This window comes from Sorex araneus, chromosome 11, assembly GCF_027595985.1.
Source record: "Sorex araneus isolate mSorAra2 chromosome 11, mSorAra2.pri, whole genome shotgun sequence".
Taxonomy (NCBI): Eukaryota; Metazoa; Chordata; class Mammalia; order Eulipotyphla; family Soricidae; genus Sorex; species Sorex araneus.
In genome coordinates, this window is record NC_073312.1 from 13,423,909 (window position 1) to 13,439,978 (window position 16,070).

Sequence of the window (16,070 nt, forward strand, 5' to 3'; positions counted from 1 at the left end):
ATCTGGGTTCCTGCCTTACCCTAACCAACTCTAGGGGGCACTGCTGTGATACGGAGAAACCTGGGCACGTCTCAGGAGACTTGGGATGGAAAATCCTGCCAACTCCATGTGTCACTGTTCACTGCTGGCACACCGCACAACACAGTGAATAGCACCCGGGAGACTTGGATTAATCCAAGAATCGTCACTGGGAGAGGAAGGAGGAGCAGGATAGAAGTGGGCCCAGGGCCTGAGCCAAAGAAGTAGGAGGGCACTTGCGTGCCTGTGGCCGGCTGAGTTTAGTCCCCAGTATCCCATATGATCCCCTGAGACTCCCCAGGAAAGATCCCTGAGCAGAGAGCCTGGAGTAAGTCAGAGCACTGCTGGGTGTGGCCCCAATACTCACTCCAATAAAAAAAAAAGAAAGAAAGAAAGAAAGAAAAGAAAAGAAAAGAAAAGAAAAGAAAAGAAAAGAAAAGAAAAGAAAAGAAAAGAAAGAAAAAGAAATGGGTCCAGGGTCCCTCCTCACTCTCTTCTCTTGCACCTTCTGAGTGTTGAAGTTCTCCCAGGGCAGAGGTTGGGAGCACAAGGCCAGATGTTAGACCCCCTTTGACCTGTGTCTCAGCCATGTGCCATGTGGTGCCTTCCCTCAGGACACGTGGTCCCCTGGGAAGTGGGTTTGGGGGTGATTCGATGGCTCACCGTCAGCTCAGGCAGGGGCACTGAGGCAGAGCTGGTGTTTGTGGGACCGTGTTCCTCGTAGAGAGGCAGCTGCTGCCTCTCTGTCTCGGCAGTATAACCTGGGGCTGCATTGGGGTGGCTCGGGGTCTCCTAAACCCTCTCCCCATCTGCAGAGGCTCTACAGGGAACAAGGAGAAAACCTTAAGCATCACTATACACAGACAGCGGACCTCCCCGAAGTCCTGCTGGCCAGGCTGAACGCCATGAACATCAGTGAGGTGAGGCCCAGGGAAGGGGTGCTGGGACCCAGGGCGGGAGACCTGGGGCTCGTGGCTTGCACTAAGTCCTGCTCTTGCTTCACTGCTCTCCTGTCACCTGCTGGAACGTGTAGCCTTCCCCAACATGGGGCCCCTCGTTTTCTTTTGCCCTGGGCCCTGCGCGTGCAAGTCAAACTCACTGACCAGAGGGAAATGAGGGGCACTGCCTCCCGCAAAGGGCATCCGTGTGGAGGGGCTGGAACAGGAGCGTGTCAGAGCGTCGCTGAGTGCAGCCAGCAGCGGGGCTGGGCAGGGGCCCAGGACCTTCCCTCCTCCCCGCCCGGCTGTCCACTGACACCTCCTTTGCTTGTGCTTTGATGGAGACCGTGCAGTTCTCCTACCTAGAGTGCTCCATGCCCCTGCAGTCCTGTGACTCCTTCATCCAGCCGCCCTGCTGCTCGGAGAATTCTGCATCTCTCTGACTTCAAAGTGCTTGTTTTTGAACCACCCCACCCCTGCCCCATGGCTCTGCCCCCTGCCCCCAAAGGCAGGCCTGGAATAGGACAGTCTTTCTTGCTCAGCCAAAATGATCTTTACCTCCAGCAGGGGTTGTGGTAGGGGGGGCAGGGTGGGGGCTGGGAGTTGAAGGAGGGAATTCCCATCACAAACCAGATACTCTTTTGGGAGGGGGGGTTCTGAAGTCCACAAGGTGCCCCCCCTCCAAATCTTGCTTTGCGCATACCTTCCCAACAGACCCGGTATAAGGAGTCGTGGAGCAAACTTCGAGACGGTGGCTATAAACTGAGACTGGACGCCATTCCGTTCCAGGCAGCAAAGGCTTCTGGGGAAATTATCAGCGATGTAAGCAGCCATCACGTGACGATGTTTGAAATGAACCCTTCAATTAAAAAAAAATTTTTTTTTAACTTCTTTTGCCCCTAACCTCTGCCTTCCTTGGCCTGTGGACAACCTTCTCTCCTCTCCCACCTGACTGTGGCAGAGGGATGAGATAACAACCAGTGAGAAAAAAAAAATAGGCCTTCTATGGGAAAGACGCCCCTCATCAGGGTACAAAGCCCCCAATGCTGGACCGTCCAGATGGACACTGAGCAGATGAAATGCGCCACGACCGGGCATGTGAAGAGACCGGGAACAATGCACCCACCTCCCTCCAGCCCGGCCGCCCATGTGCTCACACGTGTCCTGCCATTTCATAGCAAGCCCTTTAGTCATTGGGAGTCTTGCATATGAAAGAATCGCCCGTTTGAGGACTCCTGCACATTTTCTTTTAACTCTCCCAGTGAACAGTCAAAAGAACAAAACATGTTCGCCCAATCCCCACCTCTTCCATTCCGTGTCCCTTGTGCCCAAGCACTGACTCTCTCCTGCTCTCTTTCCCTTTAGTACAAATACAAAGAGGCATTTGAGAAAATGAAAGGACAGATGCTTGGCTCCAAGAGCCTGGAGGACGACCTCAGCCTGGCGCACTCAGTGCACGCCAACGCGCTGCAGAGCGAAGTAAGTAGGAGAAGCGGCCACAGAACGGGGGGTTCCCAGCTCCCCGAGGTGCCGCCCCCATGTGTTTGTCCCTCTGATTGGGGACATCGGCTAGGGCACAGCCCTGTGACATTGCCAGAGCTGGGCTGGCCTCACTCAGTGTCTTCCTGCGTCCTCTGAGAGGTAGGTGCGTTCCCTTCCGACTGGCCCTTCTGTGGTTTTGACCAAGAGCTGCCCCCAGGGGCACGTGGACTGAATGGACACCCCAGAGAGACTTTGTTCCGTCTGCAGACTGAACGCGTGCAAGCCTTTTACCTGAAGCTTCAGACTTCCAGCCAGGAACTGAACCCTTATTCCTTGACGTTGCTGGTGGTCGACTCCTCAAGGCTCCAGTTTTGGAGATTCTGGGCTCTCTAGTCCTGCTATCACCACTTTCTCCCCAACTGAACCTTCCCTTGTCCCCTGCTTCCCCCCCTACCCGAACACACACACACACACACACATACACACACACACACACACACACATACACACACACACTTCCTGCTTCATTCATTTATGTTGCCTGCTCGGCTCCCAGAAGATCCAATGGCAGTGATGGGATCTCATGTATATACCACATGACAGGACCATACACTTCTCTACACAGTGTCTCATTACCATCAAGCTGTCTTCCATCTTTTCATGCAGCCTGTTTCACTGATTCAGACTCTGAGTGGCTCAGTGTCATGCCCAGACTCAGCTAGAAAGTGCCAGGACCTGTATCACTGTATCACTGTCACTGTCATCCCGTTGCTCATTGATTCACTCGAGCGGGCACCAGTAACGTCTCCATTGTGAGACTTGTCGTCACTGTTTTTGGCATATCGAATACGCCACGGGGATCTTGCCAGGCTCTGCCATGCGGGCAAGATACTTTCGGTAGCTTGCCGGGCTCTCTGAGAGGGGCAGAGGAATCGAACCCTGGTTGGCCGTGTGCAAGGCAAATGCCCTACCCTCTGTGCTGTCGCTCCAGCCAACTTTAATCTCCTGCTCCTTCCACAGCTATCTGTACTCCCTGCTGAGGTCTGCCCGGGTTTCTCTGTTTCTAACCACCTTGTGTCTCTATTTCCTGGGATGTAAAGCTCAGGGTATGGGCTTAGACTGGGCTTGCCCGTGGCCTAGTGCTCTGCAAGAGGAGAGGATTAGGGGAATCAGGGCTGGACCTCTGGGAAGGAAACCGGAAGGGCCGAGACATATGTCTGACCCCCGGGAAAGCTGGGGTGAGCTTCGTGGAAGTTCAGGCAGCTCCTCCAAGCACTGAATGTGCAAATGTGCTCCTGGTCTGGAGATGGGGGTCTCTCTCCTCCCTGAGGATGTATATGAGACTTTGGGGGAATACTCGGCCCTCAGACCCCCTAGATTTATCAGGAGTCAGCTGCCCGGTGTTTGAAGCTCTGCATAAGTGAGCAAGAGAGGAAGGTCCGTTGTGTCTCTGTGGGGCCTAGGCCTCATTCCTGGATCCTCTCAGAAACCTGCAGGAACGGTGCAGGGAGAGACGGCCACAGGTGTGGGCTGAGGAGAGAGGGAGCGAGGACGAGAAGTGCCAGCTGTCGGCTATCTGTCTATGGCCTCTGAGAGGGGATGAGCAGGGCTTGCCCACTAAGTCACTGGCCAGGTAGCTGTCCCTTCAGCTTTCACGACATCCCCCACTAGGGAGGATGCTGTGGAGAATCTTTGTCCTCCAAGTCCAGGGCCCCAGGAGCTGGGGTGCCGGGCACCAGAGCCTTGAGCCTGTCCTACTCAGGATGCCATGAGGGAGGAGCCCGGCAGCCCAGCACCCCTCAGGCTTGCCTTGATCACTGGTCCTGCAGTTGCTCTGCCTGACGTCCCACGGCACACACCGGCGGTGAACTAACCCCTGGTCTGCCCACCCCTACAGGTGAATTACAAGAAAGGCTTCGAAGACTCAAAGGCACAGTTCCATCTGCCGCTGGACATGGTCACCCTGGTGCATGCCAGGAAGGCTCAGAACCTGGCCAGCGACCAGGACTACAGACGCCCACTGCCCCAGCACACGTCCTTGGCCGAAGACCTGAGGCTGCGCTGTGCCAAGAGGGCCCACCTGCTGCAGAGTGAGGTGAGCGGGCGGCTTCTCGGGGGGGGGGGGGGCTCTGGCTCTCAGAGGTGCCCTCGAGACAGGGACACACAAGCTGCTGTAGGCTCGGTGTTTGGGGAGCACCGTCCACACCTGTGTTCCTGACTACTTCCCAGTCACTCCCCAGCTCCTCACAAGAGCTAATCCTATCCATTCCTGCTGAATTTCCAGCATTGCCTCCCAGGGCTTGATGCCTCCCGGGGCTTAATACCCTTCTCCCCCGCCAACACACACAGATTTGGGGAGTTTGGTCCATCTTTCTCCCCCTCTTCTGTAAAGGAAGAGGAGTGTTGCTCAAAGATGGGGAGCACTTGCCCAAGAGGACCCCCAGAAGAAGGGGGCACAGAGGGGATCTGGTGAGGTGCCCTTGAGGTTTCCAGTGATCTGTGATCAGGGTGAACCACTGACAGTCCTGGCTCCAAGTGGAACTGGGGGGTTCCTAGTGCTGTTCCCCCCACCCCCCCATCCTCTGCAAGGATGCACAGAACATGTGACAGAGGCGAGGGATGGGACTGGCTGGGGCCCCCTGCCTTGGGTCCTGAGGCCTCCTTCTCATGCCATCTCGGCATCCTGGGGAGCCTTCCCCGGCCTTGGCGGTGCAGGTTCAGTCCCTGGCACCTGTTTTCTGCAGCAGATAGGCCCAGGAGGGCTGGGAAGTGCGGTTGCAACCAAGGCTCTCGTCCCCGCAGGCAGCAGCCCCCTCTGTGCCCCTTGCCCAAGTCCCCCGCCGGCTCTGGGCTCTCAGACACGCCAGCATGGCCCGTGTGGGAAATAACACCCTGCCCCTGTGTGGCAGTGCCGGGAGCTGAGCAGAGCCCAGACATGGGCCCTGCATTCTCCTGGAGATGGTCAGAATTGTCCTGCGAATAGTGTTCCTGAGACACAAACTGCCAGCCTGCAGCTGCAGGGCGGGTGTTGGACCCAGAGCAGAGCCCTGGGCCACTCGGGGTGAGAAATTGGAAGGCACCCCCACCCCCTACCACCACCACCCTCCACCTCCCCGGTGCTTCTGAGGCTGAAGGGCAGTAAGTGTAGCAACTCCTTGTTTATTTATTTACTTATTTGCATTTTGGCTTTTTGGGTCTCACCTAGAGATGCTCAGGGCTTACTTTGGCTCTGCACTCAGGAATTACTCCTAGCAGTGCTCAGGAATCATATGGGATGCTGGGGATCCAACCTGGGTCAGCTGCATGCAAGGCAAATGCCCTACCTGCTATACTATTGTTCTGACTGGACCCTTTACACACATACATACATACACATACACACACACACTTTATTTAAGCTCCATGGCTTACAAAGTTGTCCATAACACAGTTATTATGGGCTTTTCATGTTCCAGCGTCAATTCCACCACCTGAGTGACCTTCCCTTCACTGTTGTCACCATTTTCCAAACCGCCTCCTAAGCCTGCCCCCTTTGCTGACACGCCAAACTAGATGAGCAAGTAACACCGAAGCCAACTAAACTCAACCAAAGGAGGGGAAAACCCCAATAACACGGAAGACTCACTAGCAATAAATAGCTTAGTAAATCCTCATACAAAGACTTAACAACCCCTTGGTGAGAAGCAACAATTTTCACAAATTTCCTTTTACTGGAGTATTTTTGATAGTTCTTTTAGGCATAAGGCTGTCATAAGAAATATTAAACAAATTATTTGTTCTCTCCTAACTCATGATTAATTCATTCCACCCTCTGGTGTGGAGTTTTGTGTGCGGAGACCCATTAAACCCTGTACCCCATAAACAGCTGACTCTCCGCGGCCACCCGCTTTGCTTTTGGAGTGTGCACGTTGAGATAAAGCTCTACCTCATGTCCCTTGCCCTGCTCCCAGGACGAGGAACAGCAGACATTGATTTTGTTGGGCTCATGGTTGAGTTTCCGGACAGAACCTTATGGCACTTGCAGCTGGGCGAGAGCAGGGCCCTGGGCTCTCAGCCCAGTGCTCTTGGGCTGTGGGTCTTCTGCCCATCCTTTGCGTTCTTGCCCCCACCCCCCACCCCAATTCCAGTCTGGTTTTGTTGCTCTCTGTAGAACGCATACCGGTCGGACTTGAACTTCATGCGGGGCGTGGCCTGTGTCATTCCCGGCACTTTGGAGATCGAAGGCAGGAAGAAAGCGTCTGAGCTCATCAGCGAGGTAACCTGGGAGGCAGGAAGCAAAGGGGCTGGGAATGGTACCCAAGGTAGAGGGGATTCTGCGAGAAGCAGGTGGCTCCTCGCTGCAGAGGGGTGGGCTGTGGCACTGCCACGGAGCTGCTCTCTCTCCCCGGCCTCTTCCTCCTCCATTCCCCATCTCCACAGGTGCTGTGTCAGGCAGCTATGCAGACAGTGAATCAGATCCCCTGTTAACATACAAGCCTTTTTTTAAAAATCTGGCTTCTGAGATGTTCCTTCTTCATTCCCTTTGCCCGTCAGCCCTCGGGAACCAAGTAAAGAGGGTGGGCCATGGAACCAGCTGACGGTACCTGAGATACCAGGTCAGCGCTCAGAAGTGTGTGACCTCAAGATGGTCTTCTGCCCTGATTGAGCCTCAGCACCTTAGTCAGTAGCATGGGCTCACTCAGACCTCCCGGGGTCAGTCTTCGTATAGAATACCACTAATCCAAGCACAGGACTCTCCTGGTGGCTGGGAATGAGCCGGCTACTATCAGCATCTCGAGTTTCATGGAAACATGCGGAACTGTGGCTTCCCTTTAAGCTCTTTGAGCGATCAAGGAATCTTTTTCAGGGCTCTGAGACTCTGCTTGTGGGAGATGCAAAAGGCAGGAGGGTGTGATGGAAACGAGGCCCAGGTGGTCACCTGGGGCCCTCAGCCAGGTTCTGCTCTCACACTGTCAGAGAAGCCGGGGGTGGGGTGGGGCGCAGCTGACAAGGCCTGATAAGGCAGGGGACAGCTTGGCTCTAATTTTGTGCTTTGCTTTTCCAATGAAACCTCCAAAGCCAGTGGTCTAAGCCCCAGGCTTCCTCAGAATCCCCCCTGGAGCTTAGCAGATATCTGGACCCACCCAAAATGTAACATATCCCATCTCAAGAGTGGGGCAGAGGCCTGTGGACTTTCAGAGTTGCCTGTTGTTCTGGTCTTGTTGTGTGAATACTCAGTCAGTCGGAGGTGGGTGGAATGTGGAAACACAGAGGACCACGGCTCTCTCTGGCTCCGTGGTGAGGAAAAGTTTTTGGTGGTCTCTATTTATTTGCTTCCCCATCATAAACTTCTCCAGAGAACTCAGCAAAGCACAAAAAAAAAAATCATTAACAAAGGAACATTGGGGCACAGACTAAACCTGTCTCACAAGGACACCAAAGCATACATTGTCCTGCCATGTCCCTGAAGCAAATGGCTACAGTCTCAGGGGAGGAATGCAAGGTTGAACACGTAGGCTCTGTGTCTCCGTAGGTCACAACCTCCTCACATCTGGGGTCTGCGATAAGCAGGAGGGCTGTTTAGAAGGGCTTTTGTGTGTGCTGCCAGTTGTTAATGTATGACCAAGGCAGATGAAGGAAGACCTGTTAATCCTTCCCAGATCAGCCAGACTCACAGGCTTCTGCTCGCCCACTTAATTCTAAGTGGGGTCCTGGTTCTGCTTTCTGCTGGCAAGGCAGTATCCCAGGACTCGTCCTAATGATCAGGCTAGGCACCAACAGGGTCCACCCCCACGGCCTGGGCTACTGATCGGGAGCAAAACTCCCGTTTCAGTGATCTTACGACTAACACTCCTGACAAAGGGCCCGGTGGCCTTCACTATGCTTCGGTGTCCCATTCTGGCCACTTCTCTCTGGGGCTTCATCCCTTGAGGACTGGGTCCCAGGGGCAGGAGAAGGACTCGATCCCCGGGCTGATGTGCAAAGTCTTCATTTCAAGGCTTAGTTGGCATCGAACATGCAGGGACTCCTGGATTTCTGTCTTACTGTGTCTTCTTTCCTCCCGTGTGTGAATGCAGAGCAAGTATCGCCAGCATCCCCAGTCATTCAGATACACCGCCGTGACCGACACACCCAGCCTCCTTCAGGCCAAACTCAGCAACCAGATTACCAATGAGGTAACAGCTCCCAGTGGCTTTCAAAGGGGCTTTGAAAAATGTTCGATTGTTGTGGCCAGAGAGATAATATAAGGGGGAAGGTGCTGGCCTGGCAGGCAACTGACCCTGGTTTGATCTCTGGTACTACCTGGCTCCTGAGCATAGCTGGTTTGGCCATCAGCACCAGAGACTGGACAGCACCATATCCTTGGGTCATGTTATTGAAGTGCCAGTCCAGTTGGCAGAGAATTGCTGGGACAAAGCCTCAGGCCCCCTGAGCACTGCTTGAGAGACTCCCCATCCCCCAAAACAAATAATGCTGGGTTGCTGGGAAAAAAATAAATGTATTTGTGGACTTGGAGCTCAGGGGGTGATGGAAGATGTGGGCATTTGGGCACGGAAGTTTTGAAAGAACAGAACCTCCTTACCCGGATCCTAACCACTTTCTAAAAGTAGAGAAGGCTGGGCTGGAAATGTGTGCCTAGTCTATGTCTCCTCTGCCGTGGGCAGGCATGGAGCAGAAGTAGCGTCTCCTGGGAACTGGCTGGAAGTTCAGGGGCCCGGGCTCCACTCTGTATCCCTAAATCTGCATGAACGTGGTTATGGGGCTCTTTTGTGCATCCAGGCCTGACGAGTTCTGACCTGTTCTTCATTCGTTCTCTGGAGATGAATTCAGTCGCCGCTCCTCCGTTGCCAGCCCGGCTGTTATTGAGGGACATTTGAGGGTTTCTCAGGACTGATATGCACAGTGGTGGTGCCCGGTTTCTCAGATGTCCCCCTTCTCCTGTTTCACCCACTTTCCACCCAATTCCCAATGAGTATTGCTGGCTGAGAGGGGACGTGGGGGTGGGGGTAGAACTCTTCTGAGACACCCCCCCCTCAGTGTTCCTGTCCAGGTGGCTTTGCCATAGTGGCTCTTATGGGTTTGGCAGAGAAAGGAAGATGCCAGAGAACCTACCTGGGTACTGTCATTAGTTTTGAGGTTCCCCTTCCAACATGGACTTCTCAAAGAGTAAGGAACCACAGCTTGGGATCAGAAAGGTCCAAGAGGAGGTGGAATATCTTGGGGAGCAAGGCTTCAGTTGCCTTTCCAATTCTCATGGGAACTTCCTGTCACCTCTGGCAGTTCAGTGCTGGGCCAGTGTTTGCTGCTGGCTACTGTTTAGGAGAACTCAGCAACCCCACACCCATGAGAAAAGATGTTTGTGTCCTGGGCGGAGGCACCCTGACAACACAGGCATGTGTGCCCCAATAAGGGAGCCTGGGCTAGAGGGAAGGACTCCGACCAGGGTCTGTGTGCCTTCCTTGCCCCCCACCCCCCCCCAGAGCTGTCCCTTTAATCACCTTAGCATTGGTCCGAATGCTGCATCAATCAATGAGGCAAAGCTCTCCGTGACACTTCCAGAGGGTGTTTATCTTTCCATGGCACATCACAGAGCAGAGGAGTTATATTTGGGGGTGACATATTCTAGACTGCATCAAAAGTAGTATCTTTTGGTGTGAGAAGATTGGGGGCCATACGTGGCAGTGCCTCAGGGGTCTTTCCTTTGGAAGGTGATGTTTGGGAGACCCTATGTAGTACCGGGGATGAAACTGAGGCAGTCCACATGCAAGGCAAGCACCTTAACTCCCGTGCTCTCTCTCCAGTCCCCAAATCAGTGTCTTTTGAGCAGGAGAGGGGACTCCCAAGCAATGCTCAGAGCACTTGGGAACACTTTCAGCAGTACTCAGCCAAGTGGGCTTTATGGTTAGTTCTACTACCTGGCAGTGCAGCTCTGTCAAGTCCAGTGGTACTGGGGGACACCAGGTATACATTGTGTGATGCTGGGGGCCACCAGAGCCATCCCCATCAGGGCTTGGGAGACCACATGGAGTTGGGGACCAAACTCAGACCTTATGCCTGTAGGGTGTGCCTCCCTGCCCTTTAGCTCCCAGCCTCCTCCCCATGAAGAAGTGTCTGACCTATTCCTTTCGTACTGACCCAGCCACGTGTGAAAAGCAGTGCCTTTGTCAGGGCTGACACTACCTGTGATCCAGGTCCCATGAGCCACAACCTAGCCTTCTCGGCCTTCTAACCCACCCAAGTGTGTACCGGGGCCCCAGCCCACAGAAACGCATCCACTTAGCCTCAGCACCTTTTCTCCTTCTACCCAGCGCCTCTATAAAGCTGCAGGGGAGGAATCCAGGCACCAGTACACCATGACGCTGGGGCTGCCCGAGTTCGAACGAGCGAAGATGAACGCAGCCAATCTGAGTGACGTAAGCCTTTTCCACCCCTCAAGTTCACGCGAGCACCAAAGCCACGCGTGCCCATGTCTGGATCTTCTCACGTCCAAAGGAACTAAATGTGTCTCTTTGGGTGGTGCCCATGTTAAATATACCTTCCTTTGTGTACAGTCACACGACAATTTCGTCTAACCTGGGAGAAGCTAATGAGCTTTTTCCTTTCTTCCTTTCTCCCTTTGTCCCCTCTTCCTTTCCTCTTTCTCTCTTTCTCTTTTTCTCTCTCCTTCCTTCCTTCCTTCCTTCCTTCCTTCCTTCCTTCCTTCCTTCCTTCCTTCCTTCCTTCCTTCCTTCCTTCCTTCCTTCCTTCCTTCTTTGTGGTTTCTGAGCCACACCCAGTGGTGCTCAGGCTCCCCTTTGGCTCTGCTCTCAGGGATCACTCCTGGCAGACCTCTATGGGCCATATTTGGTGCCAGGGATTGAACACGGGTCTGCCTTGTGCAAGGCCAATGCCCTACCCACTGCAGTGTCTCTCCAGTCCTGCTAATGAGCTTTTCTCCACCAAAGAGAAAGCTTGGACTTGGCAGAAACAGGATCTGGAACTTTGTATGAATAAAATGGGGAGTCTTTTTCTGTTGATAACTGTTATTTTTGGGGGAAGGTTTTGGGTGATGTTCGGGGGTCACTCCTGGCTCTGTACTCAGGAATCACTCCTGGCAGTGTTTGGAGGACCATATGGGATGTCAGGGACTGGGTCAGCCACATGCAAGGGAAGTACCCTACTCCCTGTACTATCACTCCAACTTTTTATTGTTGTTGTTGTTTATTTGTTCTTAAAAAGATGATCTAATAATTGCACTCATTTGTGGGATGGAAAAAACATAATAGGACTCTAATACCAAAGGAGAGTAGAAACAAGGGCCAGGAGGATTGGTCCATGGTTGGAAGTCTGCCTCAAGTGCTGGAGGGGAGAAGGCAGTTAGGATAGAGAAGGGACCACTATGACAAAGAAGATTGGAAATGATCACTCTGGGTAAGAACTGTGTGCTGAAAGTAGATAAAGGAACAAACATGATAACCTCTCAGTATCTGTACTGCAAACCATAATGCCCAAAAGGAAAGAGAGAGAGAGGAAGGGAGGGAGGGAGAGAGGGAGAGAGAGAGAGAAAAAAAAGAGAGATGGAAAGAGCTGCCATAGAGACAGGCTGAGTGGGGGTGGGGGTGGCAGGAGGGAAACTGGGGACACTGGTGTTGGGAAATATACACTGGTAGAGGCATGGGTGTTCGGACATTGTATGACTTAAACCCATCCATGAACAACCTTGTAACTGTGTACCTCACGGCGATTCAATTTAAAAAATAAACTAACAAATAAAATTTAAAAGACGATCCACATTTATATCCGTTCCTGACTGTAGGTGAAATACCAGGAGTCTTGGCGTAATCTGCGGGCCCAGGGCAACAAGCTGACGATGGACGCGCTCCCCTTCCGGACTGCCCGGGTCTCTGGAGACATCGCCAGTGATGTGAGTTCATGACCTGGCCTCCCCTCATGCCTCCTTCCTGTGAAGGCGATGTAAAAAACAGTGACTCTCGTGGGTTTCCCCTGTGAGACAGCATGTCACCCGCAGAACCTATCAGCTATCAATGAGCTGCTTGAACGGAAGGAAAAGCAGACTCGGAAGGTAGACTCGGGCAGAAGGCTCGGGCGGGAAGGCTGTTCCCTCTCAGGGCACTGTGTGTGCCCAGGCCTCTGGCAAAGACCGTTGCCTGCTTCTGACGCCCCCCTTGAGTGGAGAGAACACGGAGGCCCCTCTGGCCTCAGCTCAGCCGCATCTGGGGTGCAGTTTTGCCGGCTGTGTTTCAACCTCCCGCTTGAGAGTTCCCACGGCTTCGGGCCGTGAAGGTGACTTTTTCATTCCCACAAACACATCGCAGAAAGCGCGGACTTCAAACGGAGGCGGCTGGTCCGTAGGGTGAATGTTCCGCCAAGTGCGATGGGATAAAGCTCACATTTCTTTTCTTTTTTTTTTTCCTCCCCTTTTTGATCGATTGCTTTTGCCCAGAGGACATAGAAGGGGTGTGAGACCTTCTTCCCCTTGGGTTGGAGGCTCTAGTTTTAATTAGCGAGGAAGCCAGAAGCAGGGGGATTTTCATCGTCCGCGCCCCTCCGCGCGGGGATGCCCGCTCCAGGGTCCAACCGCTGCTCATTGTCATTTCACTGTCCTGGCCGCTGCCCAGTGTCAGAGCAGGTGCATCTCCCCCCCCCCCCCCCGTCGACCCTGCCGATTGTGGCCGCTGACCGCCTGGCCGTCCCCTCTAGTTTCTCTACAGACACGACTTCGTGAAGGAGCGAGGGCAACTGATCGGGGCCCAGAGCGTCAGCGATGACCCCCGGCTCCGGCACTGCCGGCGGATGGGCCAGCTGCAGAGTGAGCTGGCGTACCGGCGGGAGGCGGCTGGCGACCGGGGCCAGTGCCACCTGCCCGGGGACATGGTGCCCCTGGTGCATGCCAGGAAGGCCCAGGCCCTGGCCAGTGATTACGACTACCGGACGCGGTGCCACGAGTTCACGGCGCTGCCTGAGGACCTGAAGATGTCCTGGGCCAAGAAAGCCCACGCGCTGCAGAGCGAGGTAGGCCCCCCCCTCCACGGAGTCCGGACACCTTCACGCCCCCCCTTCTCCCTTCGGACCTCCCACCCCACCCCCACTGGGCCTTGAGGTTGCCCTCGTTCAGTCATTCAACAAACACTCACTGAGCACACACCAGTACCAGGCAGATCTGGGGTTTTACAGTGGCCAGCAAGAGTCCAAACATCACAAGTGTCCTTGGATGTGAGGGACGTGAAGAAGTGAGCTGACAGGGGTGCCCGCCCTGAGTGGGACAGGCTGTGGGTGTCTGCATGGCGCCTTGGGGCCAGGAGCTGGTTAGCGGGCATGCCAAGCAAGCACCTGGCCCAGGTTCAGTCCCCAGGGCCACATGGTTCCCTGAGCATCTCTGGGTTCCGCCCTGGAGCACCCCCCGGTACCCTCTGGCATCCCAGGACCTGAGCTGCACTGCATCTTTGCATCTTTGGGTCCTTGTGCTGACCTGCTGGTATCTGTATTGCAAACCAAATGCCCAGTTGGCTTGAGAACTGCCAGCAGGGCTCTGGGGTCTCCTGAGCACCCCTTGGGAGGTCTCAGAAAAGGGAACTCGGTAGTTCCCATGGAAAAGGTTGGATGTAAGCAAAAAGCTCAGGGTCCGGAGATTTCCAGCAAACAGGGGAACATAGGTCAGCATGGGGCTGCCCCAAACCGAGGAGGGTGGAGGGAGTGAGTGGCTGAGTGCTTGAAGGATGGTGCTGGGATGGGGGCCATGTACATTAGGCATGTTGGTGATGACGAGGGGGAGTAACTGTGACCTGAGCTGCTTCTGCTAAGAGGTGGGTCCTATTGGCCCCTTGAGGGGCCCAAAATGTACCCCATTCACCATCAGCTCTCCCGCAGACTTGCCACCCAGACGCAAGCTTCCAACAGGAGCTGCAGACACAGAAGCCCCGAGGGGCAGGTGGCTGGGTAGCAGCTGTCCCTCCCAGGTTCTGGGGGAAGAGGTTCTGGAGGCAGTTTCCTTGTTTGAAACGTGGGAACACTGGGGATACATCCTGGCCAGCCCAGAGGGCAGGTGCCGTGTGTGGGTGTGTGTATATGTGCGTGGGTGTGTTTTATGTGTATGTATAAGGGGATGTGTGTATATGTGTGTATATGTATATATATTTATAGTTTTGCATATATGTGTGTGTGTTTCTCTGTGTATATGTATGTGTGTATATGTATGTGCTCATAGGTGCATGTATGTGTGCCAGGCTCGGTGCTTTGTAGCATTGTGGTCTTCATCTGTCTAGGCTCATAGGACTGTGGTCACATGAATCCCAGCTTTCATTTACGGAGTTCTCAGTGGTCCCCTGGATATCTGGGAACAGGGGGCACTGCCCGTTGATTTGTAGTGACCCTGAACCTCTTGATGCCACTAATATAGTCCCCCCCCCCCCCTGAGTATCACCACCCAAACTGTCTTCTCGGTATGACCCATGTCTCTCGGGGACACATTTGCACAGTTCTCAGTTATGAATGGGTCTCTAGGAAGCACCTGGCGGGGCGGCTGGGCCTGGGCCTGGCCTAGGAGCTGGGCTCTTCTGACTCCTCGCTCTCCAGAATATTCTCTTCCCGAGCCTTGAGGACAGAGCTGCTCTGGTCCCCTCTCTGCGGTCCTGGCAGGTGGGAAGGGCACGTGGGCGTGATGTGCTGAGACTAACGTTGAATCACTGGGTTCGCATCCTGGCTCTGGATCCCGCGGTTTGCCTTCAGGGAGAACGAAGAGCAGGGGAGGTGTTGGGCCTGAGGGGGCACCCACCCAGGGGCCCCACAGAATGGCCTTGCCCTGCACAGATGATTGATGGCTGATGCTCTCGGGGAGAAGCGCAGCCTGCTGAGGAGGGCAAACCCAGACTCAGAGACCAGTGGGGGCAGAGGGAGCTGGCAGAGCCCCAAACTGGGAGCCTGAAATGCACGTGGAATCCCAGCCTTTGTAATTGTCACTTAAGGGTCTTCGTCCTTGAACTCACTTTCTCTGCCTTTTTCTCTCTCCACTGGGGAACTAAAGATATTGATTTGGTGGAGGTGTTAGGTGGGGGGGTAGGGAGTGGACTCAGCTTTGGGGATTCACAGCTTCTTAAGAAACTGTGTCGTCCACTGTCAGTTTCCCAGAATGAGGACAAAGGAAATGAGACACATCCCCCTCACCCCCTCAGGAGTGAATCTGAAGGTGGCTTCCAGGCCTTTAATACGTGCAGGAGGGGTGGGTGCTGGAGAGCTCGTACAGCAGGTCGGTCACACACTTGACTTGCATTCAATCTCCAGCATCCCATATGGTCCCCTGAGCACTGCCAGAAGTCACCCCCAAGTACAGAGCCAGGAGTAACCCCTGAGCCTCAGGATATGGTCCAAAATAAAAACAAAAAAGAAAGAAAGAAAATGTGCAAGGGAAACTTAGCCAGACATCAGCCTGGGAACATAGCTGCACAAGAGCCTGATTATTATTATTATTATTATTATTATTATTTTGCTTTTTGGGTCATATCTGGCGATGCACAGGGGTTATTCCTGGCTCTGTACTCAGGAATTACTCCTGGCGGTGCTCAGGGGACCATATGGGATGCTGGGAATCGAACCCAGGTCGGCCGCGTGCAAGGCAAACGCCCCATCCGCTGTGCTATCGCTCCAGCCCCGAGCCTG

At 54.2% G+C, this 16,070-nt stretch overlaps 1 protein-coding gene across 2 annotated transcripts in view; it reads left to right on the top strand.

Moving 5' to 3' along the window:
• Nucleotides 1–16,070, top strand: part of NRAP (nebulin related anchoring protein) — a 77,424-nt gene that overhangs the window by 47,218 nt on the left and 14,136 nt on the right. For both annotated transcript variants that reach the window (XM_055119554.1, XM_055119555.1), the window contains 9 exons: nt 834–938; nt 1,671–1,778; nt 2,322–2,435; nt 4,336–4,533; nt 6,589–6,693; nt 8,495–8,593; nt 10,727–10,831; nt 12,214–12,321; nt 13,119–13,430. In XM_055119554.1, coding sequence (XP_054975529.1) covers nt 834–938; nt 1,671–1,778; nt 2,322–2,435; nt 4,336–4,533; nt 6,589–6,693; nt 8,495–8,593; nt 10,727–10,831; nt 12,214–12,321; nt 13,119–13,430 — 1,254 coding nt within the window. The remainder of the gene's footprint in view (nt 1–833; nt 939–1,670; nt 1,779–2,321; nt 2,436–4,335; nt 4,534–6,588; nt 6,694–8,494; nt 8,594–10,726; nt 10,832–12,213; nt 12,322–13,118; nt 13,431–16,070) is intronic.